The sequence below is a fragment of the Uloborus diversus genome, chromosome 1 (genome assembly GCF_026930045.1).
Source record: "Uloborus diversus isolate 005 chromosome 1, Udiv.v.3.1, whole genome shotgun sequence".
Classification (NCBI taxonomy): Eukaryota; Metazoa; Arthropoda; class Arachnida; order Araneae; family Uloboridae; genus Uloborus; species Uloborus diversus.
Window position 1 is genome coordinate 39,220,456 of NC_072731.1, and position 20,613 is coordinate 39,241,068.

Below are 20,613 nucleotides of genomic sequence, written 5' to 3' on the forward strand. Positions count from 1 at the left end.
TAGATAATGCTGCCATCTAGCAACCATGCTGCCAAAGTCTTCGCCAAGCCCTTCCACTAGTCACATGATACATCTATGAACCAATTTTCTTCATCAGCAAGAATGAGAAAGCTCGGTCTACTCTTATTATTAGTCTATGTTATTATTAGTCTATGGAAATATTATCTCAATGATTTAAAAATTTTAACTGTTGCCATCTTGATTTTGTTAACAGATAAATGTTGGTAATTATTTTAAGCAAGGCTTTTAAAATAATTTTCAATTTTCATTCTTTGCTTTGCTTTTGCAATAATTCAGACATTGGGATGGTCGTCAAGTTTTTGCATGTGTAATTTTGTTTTTGTTAGGAATATTGCTTCCTCGTCAAGCATGGGGAGGGATCAGAAAAAAAAGAAAAATATAGAAGAAAGTTTCGTGATGGCCACAACATACTAGTTTAAGTCTTCACCAATCACAACTTTTCCGCGCTATAGCAACTCGCAAAAAAAAAAAAAAAAAAAAAAAATCGTTTTTTTCGCTCCCCCACCCTAATATGCATACTACCTTTATTTTAAGACAAAGTGATTCGTCATAACTCGAAGATCAAGCTTTTCTCAATGTTATCAAGGTAAATAAATTCACGAAACATCAGGAAGCCATTCATAAAAAAGTCTAAGTGCATTGCTTACTACATTTATTATGATGTCATTATGAACATTTTAAAATAAATGATATAATAGCATATGGTTTCTTCACATTAGAAGCTATAATATTACACTGATTTTGAACACAGTTAAAAATAATTTATTCGTAAAAGCTTTTTCCGTTATTTAAGTCTTTACAGTGTTTAAAAGATATGCAATTGCAAAAAATCCTTCAGCGATTCGTTGACTTCAAACGAACCAACAAAAACAAGTCAGTTTTAGTACTTTTATAATGTTATTTTCTGCCTTCAAGGATTCGATTTACGAAGTATAACCGTTCCTTTAAGCATTCAGCTTCCAAATTATACACTTTTTTAATTGTATTGTCGAGCTGTGCAAGAGCAGCCTCTTCGGCATTTCTAGACTCCCTAGAAGAAAAGGATTTTTGGAAAGTGAGTATAAAATACACAATGCTTCGAAAGAAAAAAAAACATTCAAAGTTATACTAAAAGCTAAGAATACTTATTGCAAGCAAATTCCTCTCTGCTCAGATGCAGCATCCAGAGACTGCGGTTTCATATTTGTTTTGAGCTCATATCTGCCAGGAATATTTATACATCACTGAACTGCATATACATTCAGCTCTGTTACAGTCATTCTAGACTGACAAACCTAAATAAATGCGAAAACGCAGGCTCTGGATGATGTGACTGAGCTGTTTGGTATATGCTTTCAATGCTGCCTTGCCTTAGCAGCTCTAGCTATGAGGCAGTAATATGTGGCTTAAACTGCCGTGTGGAGGTTAACGGTAGTATGTGCAAAAATGAGTGTTCGAGATATTTGAAGAAACGGATTCAGTACTAACAACAGGAAACTGTTGGAATTGTTGTCTTGTGCCAGCGGAAATTTGAGGTGCGTTGCTTCACTTTTCTAACTATACCGTAATTTGGTGTGAAGACCGACTTCCACGGTATACACATGACATAAGGACCCGTTTATAGGGTAGACAATCATTCACAGCACAACAACACTTAAGTATTTCTTTTTCACCCCAGACCCTACTCATAGTGTACTTATTTGAGCCGAAAATTTGATTCAGGCATAAGAGATTATATTTTGAACCAAAACATCCAACACATAAAGATATCTGATGGAAAATAATAAACAAGATGTTCATAGATGCCTGAAAAAGAAGATGTAATGATTTCAATTTTAAAACTTCCCACGACGAGAATTATCCGCGACAGAATTTATAATTAAACTAGCTGATTACGCGGAAAGCACCAGCTTCTAGTGTCTCCGCTTCAAAATTAAAAAAAATGCACCTTGAAACACAAAGCGTGTACGCTTTTTAAAATTTCGCGGCAAAAAGAAAAAAAAAGCACTCTCTCGATACTGAAAAAGCTCTCGATAAAGACACTTGTACTTGATAGAAGTGAAACTTTTGTATTACTGAGAAGCACTAAATTAGGGGAAGGCCTGTACTGCCTGTCAATTTGACGAACTTGATAAACCAGTGACTCGTGCTAGACCCCTCCATAGGACAGGGCGACTTATCCTCCATTTTAGTTCCAACAAGTTTTAGTTCCAACATGTTTTAAATGTGAACGAATGAAATCTTCTCCTTTTATGAACTGAAATACTCAAACATCAATTAAACTACTACACGTCTGAAGTTAAGACACCGGTTTTCTTCAACGCGGTTTTCGTACACGAACCCGTTGGAATCCGAATCCAGTCCCGGTCAAGATTTTTCAGGCATATTCATAACAAAATTGTATGTTTTTAATGAAGAAAATAGATTACAAACAACGAGAACAATAAACAATTTTCGAAATGCGTGGGTTATACACACAAGTTTCAACGGATGCTCTGTTGCATGGACGTCGTGACCGGGGGGGGGGGGGGGGGTCCGAGGTGTCCGGATCCCTCAATAATTGAGGGTCGGACCTCCACAAAAGTTGGAATTAGCAAAGATAAAATCCATTATTTTGGGGGAACTTACTACTGTTTTAATTCCGAAACGAACTATGCTGCACAGTTACATAACATAATTTATTATGTGAAATGCAGTTGCGAAATGTTTAATTATTATGTAATTAATACAAAATGAACTTCGCTGGCATAGAGCTTAGAAGCAAAGAATTGTTGCTGAAGCACTATGCTAATTATAATTAGGAGTCTAAACTACCTCGTAAGCAGATCGGCTACTTCGATTATTTACGGAGGGGGGTGGGAGTGGGGGCAAAGGGCATATGCTCAATGTAAATTACATCAAAAAGAAAGGGGAAAAAAGCAAGAATCATGCCTACTTTTACATGTGAATATATTATTTTCTCAAAACTAGGGGGTGGGGGGGCCTAAATGGCGGGTCTGCTCGCAAGACAAGGATTAGCCATTAAGACATGGCAATTGTGAAGGAAACCTTGGACAGCTACTGAGGGTTTGCAGTGAAGGAATGAACATAATCCAAACCTAAAGCAGGGGCTTCAAAGAGAGAGAACATTTACTGAACTGGAATTCAAGATGAGATTGTACAAATATTAAGGTTATATCTTATTGAGAAAATTAATAAAAATCATTTTATTATCTCCATGATTTACGAAAAAAGGACTGAAATTTCAGGGTTATATATTATGTTCAGGTTATTAGACACCTTAAAATCCCAAAGAAGCTTTTCTGGGTTTCCACAAAACTCCTGCAACGCAGAAGAAGACCACCTCTTATAACTGATATGTCTCCTCCACTCCCTTTTTTTAGAAGTTGACCCTTCAATTTCATCTTAATGATTTAAAAAAGAAAAAAAAACGAAGAAAAACCTTCGCAGTCTTAAAAATGAACAAGTAGATAATAAATGAGCAAATACAATAAAAGTGAAAAAAAAGTAATAGTTTTCTCTTATTTTTTAATGCAATTTTTAAATATTATTTAGGAACACCGAGATTCTGTATTATTAAACCACCTTACCTGGACAACCGAGATATGTTTTAAATAGAAAAAAAGCTGACGATTTAAAACATTGTAATGAATGATCACACCAGTAGTTTTAAGCGGTTGAATGTAAGAAGAAAAAGGTAAAACAAAAATTTGTTAAGAGCTTCAGGAGGCGTGATATCTTTATCTTTACTAATAATAAAGCTGAAAGTCTCTCTGTCCGGCTGTATGTCTGTAGGACGTCTGGATTTCTGTGACGCGCATAGCACCTAGACCGTTCTGCCGATTTTCATGAAATTAAGCACAAAGTTAGTTTGTAGCATGGGGGTGTGCACCTCGAAGCGATTTTTTGAAAATTCGATGTGGTTCTTTATCTATTCTAATTTTAAGAACAAAAATATCTTTAGATGGACGAGTAAATTACGAAATTATCATAACGTGGAACCGTAACATGGGCACAAGCCAATTGGTGAGATACGAAATTATCATAACGTGGAACCGTAACATGGGTACATTAAGCAATACACAATTGGCGAGAAAATTCACCATACATTATTTGTAAATATACAGGCGAACCAAAAGCCCATTTAATTTTTCTATTACGTGCAAAGCCGTGCGGGTACCACTAGTTTAAAATAAAGTGAAAAAATAGCCCTAAAGTATCAGTGTAAAGTATTACACTAGTCCAAAATGTTAAAAGTTTTTTTTACTGAAGCAGCAAACGAATTTCAAACAAATAAACTATCTGGCTGGAAATGAAGATTTCTGCATGGAAAACCAAAGCAGACAATTGGTTTTGGAAAAAAAAAAATCTCTCCTCAAGCCTTATCCCTTCATTTTACTTCATCAGAGGTCAGAGGTAGATTGAAATTGTTTTTTTTTTTTTTTTTTTTTTTGAAAATGTTTTGAAAGCAAGGGTCCAATTCCGATTCCTTTCCCTAACATTAGTAATGATAGCCTACAATTACATTTCTGGGATTTCAATGTCGAAAAACTTCCAGGAGAGCGCTCCACCGTAATTCCGGAGAAAAACCCACTCCCCACTATCAAATATCTTCTTAACTTTCGTTTTCAGGACTGCAACTCTGAAAATATTCCAGAGATCACCTGAATCTTCCTTCCCACTAATAGCACTAAAGAGCGTTGAAAACTTCGTGTTTGGACCTCCACTTACGAAAAAGTTTTGGGGAAGAAGCCATTGAACTTCTTTTCCCAACACCATCGAGAGTCCTCCCAATTCAACTTTTCCGGAGCTTCAATTTCAAAAAATTGTTTGTTCTCAAACAAGGTCTACAATCGTGTTTTTAAAACTTTCGATTTCGAAAAAGTTCCGGAGAAGGCCCCCATCTCTCTTTTCCCAAACATCACCAAAAATCGTCTAAAACTGCGTTTACAGAACAATAATTTCTAAAAATTTAAGGGAGAAATAACCCTAGACTCGCTATTTTTGGGACAATATTATGCTTGAGCGAGATAACTAAGTTCAAAATACACAGAAAACGATTCAATCATCTTGTCTTGTAACGCTTCATCTTAATATATAAAAATCAATGTCCTGAGATAACACACATATATATATATATATATATATATATATATATATATATATATATATATATATATATATATATATATATATATATATATATATATATATATATATATATATATATATATATATATATATATATATATATATCAACGCACAGCCAATACCGCTGAAGCCTCAGACTTGAAATTTGGCAGGCATGTCCACATGATTACGAAAGTATCCACTAAGAAAGAATTTTTAAAAATATCAATTATAGTTCGGGAGGAATTCGGAACTCCAGCGCTCGAATACGCTACCTTACGGTGATTTACAAAACTGCAAATGAAACTAAAACATTGCCACGTTGCGTTCCACATGTGTCTGTTGACGTAAACACAGGCAGTTTGTTCTGAGTATTTATTAACGCAATCGATGTGTCTTAGTTTGCTTTCAGCTACAGAAATTAATTCGTCCCTTAGTAGTATTCTCGAGTTTCTCAAAATAATGTTAGTTTTCATTATTTCCTTAATAATTGGTGAAAGCGAAAATTCTGGCTTAACAAACTTGGATAACGTTATACAAGGTAAAAAATTTTATTGTTTTGTATGAATTTGTAAGAATATGGGGTTTTTTTTAAACTTAAATTAATTAAACTTATTTTACAGCAGCATTTAGTTGGAATGGACAGTATGCAAAATATTTTCTTGAATATATTATCGTAGAACAAAATGAATAACCGAGAAAGAATTTACTTTATTCCTTTTATTCTCAGCTGAAAAGTTTCGCCAAATTTGTTTAGGGTTATAGTTTTAGTATAGTGCGAGCAAAGTAGCCTTGGCGAGATTTCGCGTTTTTAGTTAAACCATTTTTAATTTTTATCATGAGTGGAATAAAATGGTAGTAAGATTACAGAATTCGATAAGTGAAAAGAAATAATGGTCAATCAACTGAAAAGAAAACTACCATCATATATCCGTGAGAATTTTGTTGATGATTTGCATAACATGACACAATTAAATCGTAACTCAGAAATTAGAAAAATCGAAACAGAAAATTTTTAAATTAACCGATTCGGGAATTCGAGTGAAATAACTCAGCTACAAATGGAAAACAATAAGCGCTAGCCAAGCAAGGCAAAGAAGTTTATTCTGAGTATTTATTAACGCATTCGATGTGTCTGCGAACTGCGTATTTTGCATTAATTTCTAACGTTTAGTAATACTTCTTGAATTCTCATTTCTTTCTACGTGGGCCAGAATATCAACAGGACTTTGAAAATTAATTTAAAAGGAATAAAGCGAAAAAATCATACGTGCGAACAAAAATCACAACCCCTTTAGCATTTTCTTCGTTACCATGTGCATTTGTTTTAGTTTTTAAGTCCGCCATTAGACAGTGACTTCAGTGCCCCCTATAGTTCGTTGGAGTTGCGAATTAATTAAAACCCCTTAATATCTGTGAAATTAAAACCTGTCATTGAAATTTAAATCCTTATTTTCAGAGGCTTTCCTCCATTCAAATCATTATTCAGTACTTCATGTCAACTTTTGGTGGATAGCGAATTCGCAACTCCAACGAACTATAGGGGGCACTGCAGTCACTGTCTAATGGCGGACTTAAAAACTAAAACAAATGCACATGGTAACGAAGAAAATGCTAAAGGGGTTGTGATTTTTGTTCGCACGTATGATTTTTTCGCTTTATTCTTTTTAAATTAATTTTCAAAGTCCTGTTGATATTCTGGCCCACGTAGAAAGAAATGAGAATTCAAGAAGCATTACTAAACGTTAGAAATTAATGCAAAATACGCAGTTCGCAGACACATCGAATGCGTTAATAAATACTCAGAATAAACTGCCTATGTTTAAGTCAACAGACATACTTGGAACGCAATGTTTTAGTTTTTTCGGCAGTTTTGTAAATCACCGCAAGGTAGCGTATTCGAGCGCTGGAGTTGCGAATTTTGATTTTGATATTGTTTTTGTTTCTCACGTGATTCTTCGAGGCTTTTCTCAAGTCAAATAATAATGTTTCTGTCTTTTGCTTTTATTTTTTCAGAACTAGAAACGAAGTTTTTAAGAACATCATCTCAGGCGCACTATCTTTTTGAATTTAGAAGACTGCAGTTTCCTGTAAAAGTTTGCTTTGCAATAACCATTAATGAGTCACAAGGACAGACATTAAAAGTAGCAGGGATCAATTTAAGAGAAAACTTTTTTTCAACACGGCCAATTTTATGTAGCTTGCTCCAAAGTCAGTTCATCAAGCAGCTTAATAATTTTAGCACCAGAAAAAAAAAAACTAAAAACGTTGTATACAAAGAAGTTCTTGCTTAAACATAGGTATAAGAAAAAAAAAGAATGGCCTGTGTTTGCAAAGATAATCAATACTTTAAAAGGATCGTTAATAACAGTTAAAGATCGGTTAAGGACAAGGGCATATATATAAGGAGTTCAGGGGCCCCGGGATCCTCCCAAAATTAGAAAAAAAATTATAGGTAATAAGTAATTATTACAGGGGATTTTCGAAACTAGGTGCACCAAGCACTGTTAACCCCTGCTAATTCCATTACCCGAGCAATGCCGGGTACGGGAATGCTAGTTAAAGTATCTTAGAAAAAATTCGCAATAGGAAAATAAGCAGTAATTGTTATCACACGTGCTGGCAAGAAAAAGTTTATTTGGAGGAATTAAGTTTATTTAGTGCAAATATGCTTATAAAGATGTTTCAGTTTTTAAGATGATGTATTAAATGATATTGTCAATCCATTTTTAAGCACTTTTATTATACTTGGCCTGATTGTCACGGAGAAATCTGAGGCCTGGTTTTGCTTATATCTGCAACTAGACCACTTAGAGACTTCGGGATTTCACTAAATGATTTGCTTAATCTTAAGGTACAACTTAGCGCTGAAAAATTAAAATTCTAGAATAAAATTTTTATTTCAGTTAGGATGGAAAACAACAAATTTCATGTAATTTCCTTATTAAATGTTTAAATATAGAACCCATTGTTACAAATTTTATTGCCTTGCAACAGTAATGTTAAAAGCAATCATAATGAAAATTTTGAATCAAGGCTTCTTTGAAGCAGGCATGAAATTAGCAAGCATAAATCCTAGAGAGGAACAAGGATTACATTTTAGTGCCAACTGCTTAAAGTTTTAGACACGTATATAGGTTTTTCCCCTTTTAGTACCGATCATTTATATGAAAAAATAAGGGGAAGTTTCGTGAGGGTAAAATTATTCTATTTATGAAATACATTTACAGTAAAAAGGATAAAATAACAGATTTTTTTTTTTAAATACTAAGCACTTTTCGTAATGCACTCAAAAGGACAAAATAACTTTTCTGGGTCAGAAAGGACAATTTAAGAATTCCTATACTTTTCGAAAATTCTAAGAAAATGACACAACAAACAAAGAAAAGTGCGGTTCTAGTCATTTCAAACCAAACTTTCCCCAATAAAAAAAATATGCATGTATCAACACTCTAAGTTATGATTGAAAGCTAGATAATGATAAAAAATTCTCGACTTGAGCCGCACTTTTCTTTGTTTGTGGTGTTGTGGTTTCTTGGACTTTTCGAAAACTACAGGAATTCTTAAATTGTCCTTTCTGACCCTGAAAAGTTATTTTGTCCTTTTGAGTGCATTATGAAAAGTGCTTAGTATTTTTTTTTTTATTTTAATTCTGTTATTACTTACGTTTATGCAGGGTAATCCAAAAATGATACATTTTAAAAATCAATAAAAACTAAACGGGCAATGACAGAAATATACCGTTTGTTGCATTGGTGCTTGGGACAACAGTAAATTTTCAGACAGGCAAACTTTCAAAATTAGTTACAATGTTCCTCAACAAATGGCGCTGCAGGTATTTAGAGGAGGCTGCAGGTGTGTCTGTTTGAAGTTTTACTGTTTTTCTAAACACATTGCAAATAAACATTGTATTTCTGTCGCTGTCTGTTTAGTTTTTATTGATTTTTTCCAATATACCGGTCATTTTGGCGATCTTACAGACTGCGTTTTCTTTTTATACCTTTTAAAATACCTGCAGCGCCATCTGTTGAGGAACATTGTAACTAATTTTGAAAGTTTGTCTGTCTGAAAATTTACTGTTGTCTCTAGCATAATGCAACAAACGGTAAACTTCTATCGCTGCCCATTCACTTTTTATTGATTTTTCAAATGTATCAGTCATTTTTGGAACACCCAGTATGTACATATGTACTTATTTTTTGAAACAACTGGTGAAATTGCAATGCTAAAGTTGGTTTCCCCCCCCCCCCCCAATAAATTTTATCTAACGATGCCAATGCTCTGTTGACAACCAACAGCTGTACTCAGTGATCGACGAGAAAGAAAGAAAGCGAGAAGAGCGCATGTGCGAGTTTTCGACACACAAAAAACAGCTACGTCACTTCCGCACGCAAAGAGGTAGTGTATCAGAATCTCAAAGCTCTCGGATAAAGAGTTTCACTCAAAAGAAAAAATCAGCTAAATATCAGAACACAATAAAATGAGGAACATCTCAAGATTTCATACAAAATACTAGAAAAGGTTTCCAATCTTCCTCAACTGAATAAAATAGTGATTTAAGTTTTGACTGGAATTTCAGTGAAAATTTGATAGTCTGTGATTGGGACGGCAAACCTACCCTGCCAGCATCGTGAAGACTACGCAGATCTTTATCTCAGTATAACGACGCTGCCTGGAGATATGTTTGCCCCAACTACTGCTCTTCAAGCAATATGTCTAACTAACCCAATACTCTTTGCTTTAAGACTTCATTACTCTTAGCCATTTAATAATGTAAAATGATGATTTAATGTATACAAAAAGTAAATCCGTGACAGTAATACTGCAGTGAGCAGGTAAACCGCAGTATCTACAAAAATATTTTTGAGATAGATATTTGATTAAAGGGCAGTTCTCAAAAGGTGGGAGCAAACACAGACCTCAACTTTGAAGCTTCAACACCAAATAACTTTCATTTTAAATAACTCAAAAATTTTTGAGTTAAATTATAATACTGTATAGAGAAAAGAATTGACATAAATTATTGAAAAATTGCTCTTCAAATGCCCTTAAAAAATATTTTCTTTGCTACAAGGCACAATTTTGGACATACCAAAACGTTAACTGAGCAAATGTACCATTAAAAATTTTTTTTTTTTAATTATTTCCAAACGTTTCAAAAAAAAAATTAAAGGTATGAATCTTACACTGAATAATTTTTTGTTAATATTTTACACAAATAACAAAAGTAAAGACAGATTATTTACTTTGTAAACGATTTTAGAAAAAAGTAAGTTTGAAATTTGATGTATGTCCAAAAGTTACGATCTTTACAATGTTATTATTTGAGAACTAAGTATATGATGTTTTCGTTTTAAAGGTATTTATCGATCCTGAGAATCAATTTTTAATTGTTTAAAAGTGTTTTCATAAGCTTTTATGCAGTATCTTAGAAGAAAAATAATTTTTCTTAAACATACATGTGAGATGTCCAAATGGCGTTACGATCTTGACGCCGATAATTCTGTCCGTTTATTCATAATTTTTGATCATCGACTGTCTTCTAACCTCAATAAAAAAGGTATTATAATGTTATCTTCTTTAATCCATTGGTATTTTGCATAATTAATACGTTACACATTGAACAATGCATAAATTACAGTAGAAACATGGCTGGTTATGATCGATCGAAAGCCATTTTGCGCTAAAATTGCCAAGCAAACTCCGTTGGCGACAACATAGTGTACGATAAGCTAAAGGTTACCAGAGGGGAATTCCAGTTTGACAAATGTAGTTTTCCGTCAGCTGCAACAGTTTTGGCGACTTTATCACCTGCGCTAGCAATTTTTTTTTCCCCGCTTTTATTATTTTAGAATTTTTTTTTTCTCTTTCTTTTCAAAACATAATTTAACGATCTCCAAATAGAAATACGAATTTCTTTTTTCAATAATTATTTTTAGGCATCGTTTTAATTTTTATGACATTAAAAAAAATATTCATTTATAAAACTGATGTCACTTTTTACATTTGTATTATTTTTAATTTGAAGCTTTTTTTAACCTTTCATCAACTTTTTCAAAATCATTCCAAAACTTGATTATATGTAAAGAGCAGTATGTATGGCCATTCAAGTACTTGATTAATATCCTCTTTATTATTAAATTGCAAAATTCAAAAAATAGTAAATAAAATTTTCATTGGAAAAGTTAAAAATCAGATTAACAATTGTAAACTAGTATGTTGTGGCCATCACGAAACTTTCTTCTATATTTTTCTTTTTTTTCTGATCCCTCCCCATGCTTGACAATATGCAATATTCCCAACAAAAACAAAATTACACATGCAAAAACTAGACGACCGTCCAAATGTTTGAATTATTGCAAAAGCAAAGCAAAGTGCGAAAATTGAAAGTTATTTTAAAAGCCTTGCTTGAATTAATTATAAATATTTTATTTGTTAACAAACATAAGATGGCAACAGTTAAAAATTTTAAATCATTGAGATAATATTTCCGACTAGCAAAAGTACCCGGCGTTGCCTGGGTCAGTAATAATTGTTAGAAAAAATCGTTATTTGCTTTTATTTTCTGTTTTAAGTGAAAGAATTTAAAACACATCTTTTTGACGTGATTAAAAATCGAGTTTCTTCCTTACCCATAAAACTAAAATAGCAATAAGTATAAAGAACAAAGTAGTATTGATTTAGAACCGAAAGCACTATATTTAAGCATATACAAATTTAAAAAACATGAAATTAATCTTCTCATGTTTAAAAAGATTAATCTGTTGATACTTTTTTTTTAACATGGAGTCTAAAACCTTCTCTGTATGGCTAATGAAGTACGAAGTGATTAAAAAAAAGTAGCTGCGCTCGTAATCCCCTTATACTTGCTTTAGTTATTTCGGGAAATTTCAATCATTGTGGCTCTTGGTGCGATTTTGCCGAATTTGCGAAAGTCGTTTCGAGGTACCTTCGATGATGCTCCCCCATTCTTTCCTTACTTTGTAAAACGGTATGATATTAATTTTCGTTACAGAGATATCGTCGCCAGATGCTGAGATATTTTTGGTCACCATAAAATGGCGCTAAACAGTTTCATCCGAAATGTTACCAAAATAAGTAATAAAATTTGGTGATTGTTTGAAATTGTGCAAAAAGAAAAATTAATGGAAGTTTTTGCGCTGTTTATGGATTTGCCTAATTTAGTTGCTGGATTATTTAACACAGTAGAAAAAGTCTTTTGAAAATTCTTTGATTGGCGATATTTCGTTTACATGGTGAAAGCTGAGAAACATTATGACGTAGTCTTCGGCTGCAAAAACAGCAACGTTGAAAAAGCTGCCAAATGCATCAGCTACGGAAATCTTTCTGCAAAAATTTTGGCGATCTGCTGGTTGTTTGGATAATGAGTAAGTGTTCAATCAGCATAAATAATAATAAAAACTATTAATTACATTAAAGTTCCGTTTAAATGGAAAATCATCAGCCAAATCATGTTTTATTTGCCAATCTTGTGCAAAAATCTTACTTCAAGATTTGACTTGAGAAAAGCCTTGAACAATCACGAAAAGCAAAGAAAGTCAACAATACAACAATTGTCGCTATCGACAGGGAGTTGAGATGATACACTAAATACTGTATTGAGTTGAGGAAAGCCTTCGAACATGGATCTAAAAAGCTCATAACTCGTTTTTTATTCTACTTAGAAATTTCGAACAGGTGCCATCTTCAGCAGAAAAATCAGAGCTTTCGATGGACATATAATGTAAATATGTGCAAGTATTTTTTCATCCCAATATTAGAGAATTTATACAAAAATTGTGTTTTATTGCCCCCCTAAGGGGGTTTTGCCCCCCATAACGGGACGAAAACTACCCTATGTGTTATTCTGATGCATAAGCTATATTATTGTAAAGTTTCATCAAAATCCGTTCAGTAGTTTTTGCGTGAAAGAGTAACAAACATCCATACATCCATCCATACATCCATACATCCATCCATACAGACAAACTTTCGCATATATAATATTAGTAAGATCATTTCCATACAGTTAAAATCACGAGAAATACGCAGACGACAATCTATTACGATTTATCTTTCTTATTGTTGCATTAATAAAGCTATTTTTATTCGCAGAAAAAAAAAATCAACACCTCTTGGAGCGATTGGCGTCAAAATTGAACCAAAGCCTGTTTACATATGGATTAACATATGTTCCAAATTTCAACCAGAACGTAGTATTACTTCTTGAGATAGGGCACTCACAATGAAAAAAAAGAACGGGCGATTGCGCTACTCCCTTTCTAGCTGTTGACACCAAAATAAAATCAGCTCTTATACCCACTAAGGGCTACTTGCAAATAAATTTTTCTTTCATTCCGTTCATTATTTCTTGAGATACAGCAGTCACAATTGACGACAAAAAACGTTCTATAGCTCAACCCCCGTTTGAGTTATTGACACCAAAATTGAATCAGCACCTGTTCCTGTTGATGGCAACATATGGACCAAATTTTGTTTGATTCCGCCAATTACTTCCTGAGGAATAGCAAGCACGCGTAACTCAAAAAACGTCCCATTGCTCCACCCCCCTTGGAGGAATTCGCGCCAAAAACCAATGGGCACAAGTTCACATAGGGCACATATGTGTACCAAATTTCGTTCGATTTCATGCGGTAGTTTTTGCTGTAGAGCGGCCACAAAAAACTGGTCACACACAGACGTGACACACATACACACACACACATACACACACACACAAACACACACACACACACACACACACACACACACACACACAGACAGACAGACATTTTCCAAAAATAGTCGAAATGGACTCAGCATACCTCAAAGCGTTCGAATCCGTCAAAATTCGAAATTCGAAAATTTGCTCGAATCCAATACTTTCTTCTATATATTAGATATATAAGAAAGTAAAAATGGTGAAACTTACATTAAGATGATGTCCAAAATCCGTTACCTACAGGACAACAATGTCCAAAATCTGCTACCTACAGACTGCTGATTTAATTTGCTAATTAACAATTTTTACAAATACCTGCTATCTTTTCATGTTCATATATTGTGTTCTAGGTATGCATACTATAGAATAAAAGCAAAATTGATGTCAAATTTGAAAATTTTTGAAATTGCTCAAAGTTAACTTTTTTGCTCCCACTTTTGAGAACTGCCCTAAACGCGTTTTTAATGCCCCACAAACAGCAAAATATGGGAATTGGACGTTCTTTTCGTGCTTTCTTCTCAGCGTGAACCAAATACGCAATTTTGTATATCTCAAGTAAAATCGATGTCAAAAAAGAAAAAAAAAAGAAAGAAAATTAATTTGAATTCCGAAATTTTGAATTCAAATTATGTTTTTCGCAATCACGAACTGAGACAGGACCCTACTCATTTGAGTTATTGTTTCTAGAAACGGCTCCTGTCCCCCCCTCCCCCAAGTCTACCTCTCCTCCTGGGCGGTTACTTGTGCATAGTTGTGTGTGTGCGTAGACCTGTGTGTATGCACGTAAGTGTGTGTGAGTGTATGTGTGTGTGTATGTGTGTGAAGTCGTGTGTGTGTATGTGTGTGAAGTCGTGTGTGTGTATTTGTGTGTGTGTGTGAACGTGCGTGTGTGTAGGACATGGACGCCTCCAACCAGGAGAAGCGGATAGCTCAAAACCGGAGCAGCCGCGCCGCGCCGCCAGCAGAGGACGGTGGACGGTGGTGCTGCAGTGGCTTCTGGTCCAAGTTGAAAAAGGCACGAACGCCAAAAACGGTCAAATGAGAACAATAAGCAATCGTGATTGCTCAAAAAGAAGGAAAAGAAAACGAAAGTTTACAGACACTGTTGTTCACTTTTCCGAGGTCAGAATAGTACATAGTAGTTATGCTTTCAAAAAATTCGAATTTATCTTTTTAAAGGAAAAAAACTCAACGAAGTCAATTATAATGACGATGCTTGAGGAATAATAAGACTATAATTCATGGAACACATTCAGGAAAGTTATGAAAGGCAAAACTTGAGAAGTATTAGTAAGTACTTACTGAAATTTACTTTTCCATTCTAAGATGAAATTCTTCATTTCAGATGCGATTTCTGTGAAGAAAATAATAAAAACAAGGTTAACTACTTAGTTGTGAGCCGATGCAAAAAAAGCGTTTTACATAGGTTACGTTTCCCAATATCGACAATTTTAACGTGATTCAATGGATGTCTCTAAGTCTCTAAGTATCGCTAATAGCACAAAATTGAAATCAAATTCCAAAAAAATTTTTTTTTGCCAAGTTGGCGTCAAAAACTTGGCGACCAATACCTTGGCGATATATTGCGAAGTATTCGCCAGCTTATGAGTTTGCATTGTAACTAGCACAGATTTTTCCCGAAAAGGTGTAAAATGTCCCTTTTGGGACATCCGAATGTAACCAAAAGGGGAATGTCACAACTAGACCCCACTAAGAGTCTACATTACAAATTTCAACTTTCTACGGCATACCGTTTTTGAATTACGGGAGATACATACTCAGACTCACATACACATATACGGACGTCAAGAGAAAACTCTTGGTAATTAAGTCGGGGATCCTCAAAATGGAAGTCCATACGTTCTTTGGTACACATGCACGTGCGGTCGGACCGGAAAAACAACTCAACACTCATTCAGGGGTGAGCAAAATGGGAACTTCGGCTGATATTTGAGTGAAATTTTTTCGCACTCCCTTAACTGTGTAAAAAGAAGTAAAAATTATAGAAAATTGGTGATTAAACAAAGAATGAAATGAAAATAATATTCATTCAAAAATATTTTTTGGCCTAGATTATGTTCTAAAATCCCTAAATGTTTATAACCACATCATAGGGATTAAGTTCTGGAAAGAAAAAAACATTTCTTGCACTAAACACATATTTCAATTAATACTTTATCACGAATAATGTGTTCTGTTTAAATGTCATTTAAAAAACATTACGTATTTTGGGCTCTTCTGACATAAAATTAAACGTCCACTTTGTTTTATAGTGGCAACCTAAATTTTTAACCAATGACGGATTCAGAAATTTTTCAAGTTGGGGCGATTTATTTTACGTCTTTATATAAAAAAGCACTCATTCGATTGCTAAAAGCCGAATTTAACGTTCGAAACAAACAATTTAATCCTAAAACACACGCATACAAAGAATCACTTGCACAAAATGGCTTACTTTCAAGAGCTTCCTCGGGGGTTGGAGCATGGTTGTGTAATTCATCAGCCAAACCTTTAAATTTAAAAAAAAAAAAAAAAAAGAGCAAAATGTGATCATAATCAGAAATGTAGCTAAAGTATTTTTTAAAATCAAAGTAAAAATGCTCCTTGATCAGGTTTAGGGGAGTGAAATTCATTGTGGAAGAGTTAAATAAATATACGAAAACAGCGGGGACGATACAAAAATAGTGATGGATTCCATATAAAATAAAAAAATAAATAAATAACTTTCTGGGGATACAATGGAAGACAGAGGGGAAAGATGAGATGTGTACTAGTTGATTTCTAACATTCAGAATGTATGATATTTTGTATTTTAAAAAGAACGAAATACAGTCGACTTCCGCTACAACGCGATTCGACTTCCGCGAAATGGCCATAACGCGAATTTTTCACGAGTAACGAATTTTAGAGCTAACGTGAGTTTTTCGTCCACAACACGAGATTTTTTGGAAGGAAATATCGGCTTCGTTGTAAGCTATAAGTAAATATTGATTTCGTGAATGTTATTACATCCCTTTAAGCATCACTGACAGCGAAAGCTCCCACAGCAAACTTGTCTATTCATCGCGTTGCTAGTGCATCAACTAACCACTCAGCAACTTTCATTTATTCATTTTTTTCATTCTAAATATTAAAGTTGATGAAATATAATGGCACCTTCATTTTAAGTTTGTGAAGATGGGAAGAAAAAGAAAGTTTCTGATTAAAAGAAAAAAAGGCTGATTATTGATATGGTTGAACAACTACAAAACGGCGACGGTAGCGCGACAATAGTATGAATGAATCTTCCATACGTAAATTAAAAGTCAAAACAAAAAGATATCCGTAAAAGTTCAGAACTTAGTTTCAATATTGAAGCTTGCATTGCAGTCTTGCAAAGTAAATGTGTATTATGAAAATGTAAACTACTCTTGTATTCTGGAAAAAAGAGATCAGGAAGAGGGGCTGTTGCCACAAATTGAAACGTTAAAAAGGGAACGGCGAAGCAACCGTATTTAAAAATGTATCAGGTAAGAATAACTATATCTGATCATGGAACATTATCTTATGGAGCATCATTATCAATTTTTAACTCACAAATATTGTTACTGTATCTACTGTACAACACTATTATATTGCAACATTTTATTATTACTACATACTATGCGAAACGTGTTTCGGCTTTCCCTTCCATTGATCATTCATTTTGTGTATCTTAAGTATTTAATGTAGAATAAAACAGTTTTGTGTTTTTTTAATACAGTAAAAGTTCAGTTATTTATGTAAGAAAATGTAGTGTATAGTTGAGGAATACTTTAAAGCAGTTTGAGTGGTGTTCATAAGTGCCTGAATGAATTTGGTATGCTTCTAAAAAAAACTTCGTATACATATATTCAGTAAGTTACCGCCCTACAGCCAGGGCTAAGGCAGAAATACATGAAATACACCACCAGCTCAGTCAATTCCAGCCAAGGACTGCAGTTTCGTGCTTATTAGCACTCATCAGCCCGGCACAGGAGTGACTGAGCTGGAGGTGAAAACCTCTTAAGGAAGAGTGCCAAACAAACTGGTAGCTAATACAGAATTAGCACTGACCAGACGAGTGACCGAAACAATGGTTCGGTTCAACTCTAATATTGAAGGCAAGGCAGTATTCAGTAAGTTACAGCCCTACATTTACATGTCTTTCCAATAATGTCAAAAAGAAAACTGTGAGACAATTCACTTTTTATTGATAGATTTAATGAAGAAAGTAGTGCCTAAATTTCAGCTAAGCCTAAAAAAGTTCGAGCTAAAAACGCAAATTTCTCCCTCAGTAATTAATTTAGAGCAATGAAACAAATTGTTTAGAACGCGGAAAAATCTACCCTTTTCAACGATGTATAACATTAATATGTGCAAGTAATTTTTCACTCCCATATTCGAGAATTTATGTAAAATTTGGACCTAAATTGGAATAAAAAAAAAGAACTATTTATCGGATTTTTTTTCGAATTATAGCCTATGTCACAGAAAGAAAGCACCTTTCATATAGGGAAGGAATTTTTCAAAGGTGCAGTGGTTCCGGAGATTACCTCGAACATATAAACACACAAAAATCCGCTCTCTCTCTTTATAATATTAGTACAGATTATTATAAATGCTAGACATTCATATATCATTATGATCGCTAAGTAATTTTCAAAATTTAATTTTTAGTTTTGAATTTAGTTTTACTTTTACATAAATTTTTATGATCATGGTATATTTGGTGGCAAAATGGTTATGAAGGTTTTAAGGCACCCATGCATTAATTTACTAGAAGTCTCTCACTGTTTGTGACAAAACTTGTAATTTACTGCCTTAAAATTTCAAGGGAGCATTTTCAGCACTTTTAAATTTTAAAATCTTGCATTTATCAAAGCAATATGTATCTTTTAATGCTAAAATTTAAAACGAAAAAATGTAAAAATAAAAGAAAACGTTGAAATTTTGAAAAACTACCAGAAATACGCAAAAATAATAACTCTACAGTTAGACTTGATAATATCAAATGACCTGCAAACGGATATATTTACAAGTTTTAAACTACTTTAAAGTTGAAAAAAGCAAAAGTTTTCAAAAGAAATACGAAGCAATTACAAAAATTGCTACTAGAACAATTCAACTTCAGCGGTCTCTAAAAAAAAGAATGTGCAACTATTTTCGTAGGAATATTGTATTTTCTGACATATGATGCTTCAAGGCCTTTGGAATTTTTTTTTTTTTTTCTTAGTTAACGAATGTGGTAAACGAAACTTGATTTTTAAGCATCTTTCAGCGTTCGTCCTACGGTCTGTAGAAGCGGTTTTTATTAACACTGAAGCAGTAAGTAATATAGATTTCATCAAAGCATGATTTTATGCTGAATAAAATATTTCTAAAAGTTATGCATTTCAACGCGGACTACTCTTGGGCCATTTCACAGTATTTTGTCCAAATGTCGAGTTCGCAACGTGACACTTTTTTGGCATAACTATATAATTTATGTTTGATTAGCACAAAATTTTATTCTGAGTTAACCTTACTAACACATTAACTCAAATTTTAAAAATGTGGCAGACTCTACATTAAGAAAAAACTGTGAAATGACCCTTTTTTACTAAAAGAAGTTTACTAAAATAAGGAAAAATAAATTTACCTTTCGGGTGATTATTTGGCAAAGCATCAGTTTCTTCTTCGTAAAAGGAGCTCATTCTAAAATAATGTTGCAAGTATAAAAGAACACAATTTAAAGTTGTTTTCCAATAAACTATGCTGCCACAAAATAAAAGTGTTTCACTTAAAATAGTTAAAGTATGATATTCCATATAAAATATGCACAGAAATTTCAGGCATTCAAATTACCTTTAAAAATTTTATGATTTCAAGTTCCTTTTATCAAAATGTTAATACTCGATGCGAATTATGAATGTTTACCTCTCTACAGATCAAAAATTGAAGTTTAAGTCGAACTCTTGAAATAGCAATAAAAACAAAGAATAAAATAACGATCGTCTGCCATTTGTCGCTTAAGTTTTTAAATGTTTTTCTCTGTTTTTTAATGCTAGCCTTCGTAATAATTTTAATGCAGCGTAATAAAGTTTAAGAAATGTATAGTTAAAATTGTAATATTTTACGAATCAGCAAGATTTTTTTAAAATATCAAAATAAAATTGATTTTGGGACATTTATGGCATATTGCTGCCTTTGTGTACTTAGAAAAGTTTACAGAGGTTTGATGGAATCGGAACTCCAGCGCTCGAATACGCTACCTTGCGGTTATTTACAAAACTGCAAATGAAACTAAAACATTGCCACGTTGCGTTCCACGTGTGTCTGTTGACGTAAACACAGGCAGTTTGTTCTGAGTATTTATTAACGCAATCGATGTGTCTTAGTTTGCTTTCAACTACAGAAATTAATTCGTCCCTTAGTAGTATTCTCGAACTTCTCAAAATAATGTTAGTTTTCATTATTTCCTTAATAATTGGTGAAAGCGAAAATTCTGGATTAACAAACTTGGATAACGTTATACAAGGTAAAAAATTTTATTGTTTTGTATGAATTTGTAAGAATATGGGGGTTTTTTTAATCTTAAATTAATTAAACTTACCATATTTTACAGCAGCATTTAGTTGGAATGGACAGTATGCAAAATATTTTCTTGAATATATTATTGTAGAACAAAATGAATAACCGAGAAAGAATTTACTTTATTCCTTTTATTCTCAGCTGAAAGGTTTCGCCAAATTTGTTTAGGGTTATAGTTTTGGTATTGTGCG

General features: G+C 33.4%; 1 protein-coding gene across 2 annotated transcripts; it reads right to left on the minus strand.

Moving 5' to 3' along the window:
- Positions 1–676: 676 nt before the first annotated feature.
- Positions 677–19,816, minus strand: LOC129234555 (uncharacterized). Of its 2 annotated transcripts, XM_054868574.1 has the most exons (5): positions 19,697–19,816; positions 19,491–19,606; positions 16,308–16,361; positions 15,155–15,206; positions 677–1,051 (listed from the first exon to the last, which is right to left on the minus strand). In XM_054868574.1, the coding sequence occupies exons 2-5, from the start codon at positions 19,543–19,545 to the stop codon at positions 919–921; spliced, it is 294 nt and encodes a 97-aa protein (XP_054724549.1). In that variant the 5' UTR covers positions 19,546–19,606; positions 19,697–19,816; the 3' UTR covers positions 677–918. The 2 variants fall into 2 exon arrangements, with proteins under 2 accessions (XP_054724549.1, XP_054724548.1); XM_054868573.1 differs by having other exon boundaries at positions 19,491–19,785.
- Positions 19,817–20,613: the final 797 nt, after the last annotated feature.

Coding starts and splice junctions, on each gene's coding strand:
- LOC129234555 (XM_054868573.1), bottom strand. CDS start 19,659: ATGGAATATCATACTTTAACTATTTTAAGTGAAACACTTTTATTTTGT. Junction 16,362..19,490: donor GCCAAATAATCACCCGAAAG/GTAAATTTATTT, acceptor TTAAATTTAAAG/GTTTGGCTGATGAATTACAC. Junction 1,052..15,154: donor GAATGGAAAAGTAAATTTCA/GTAAGTACTTAC, acceptor CTTTTCTTCTAG/GGAGTCTAGAAATGCCGAAG.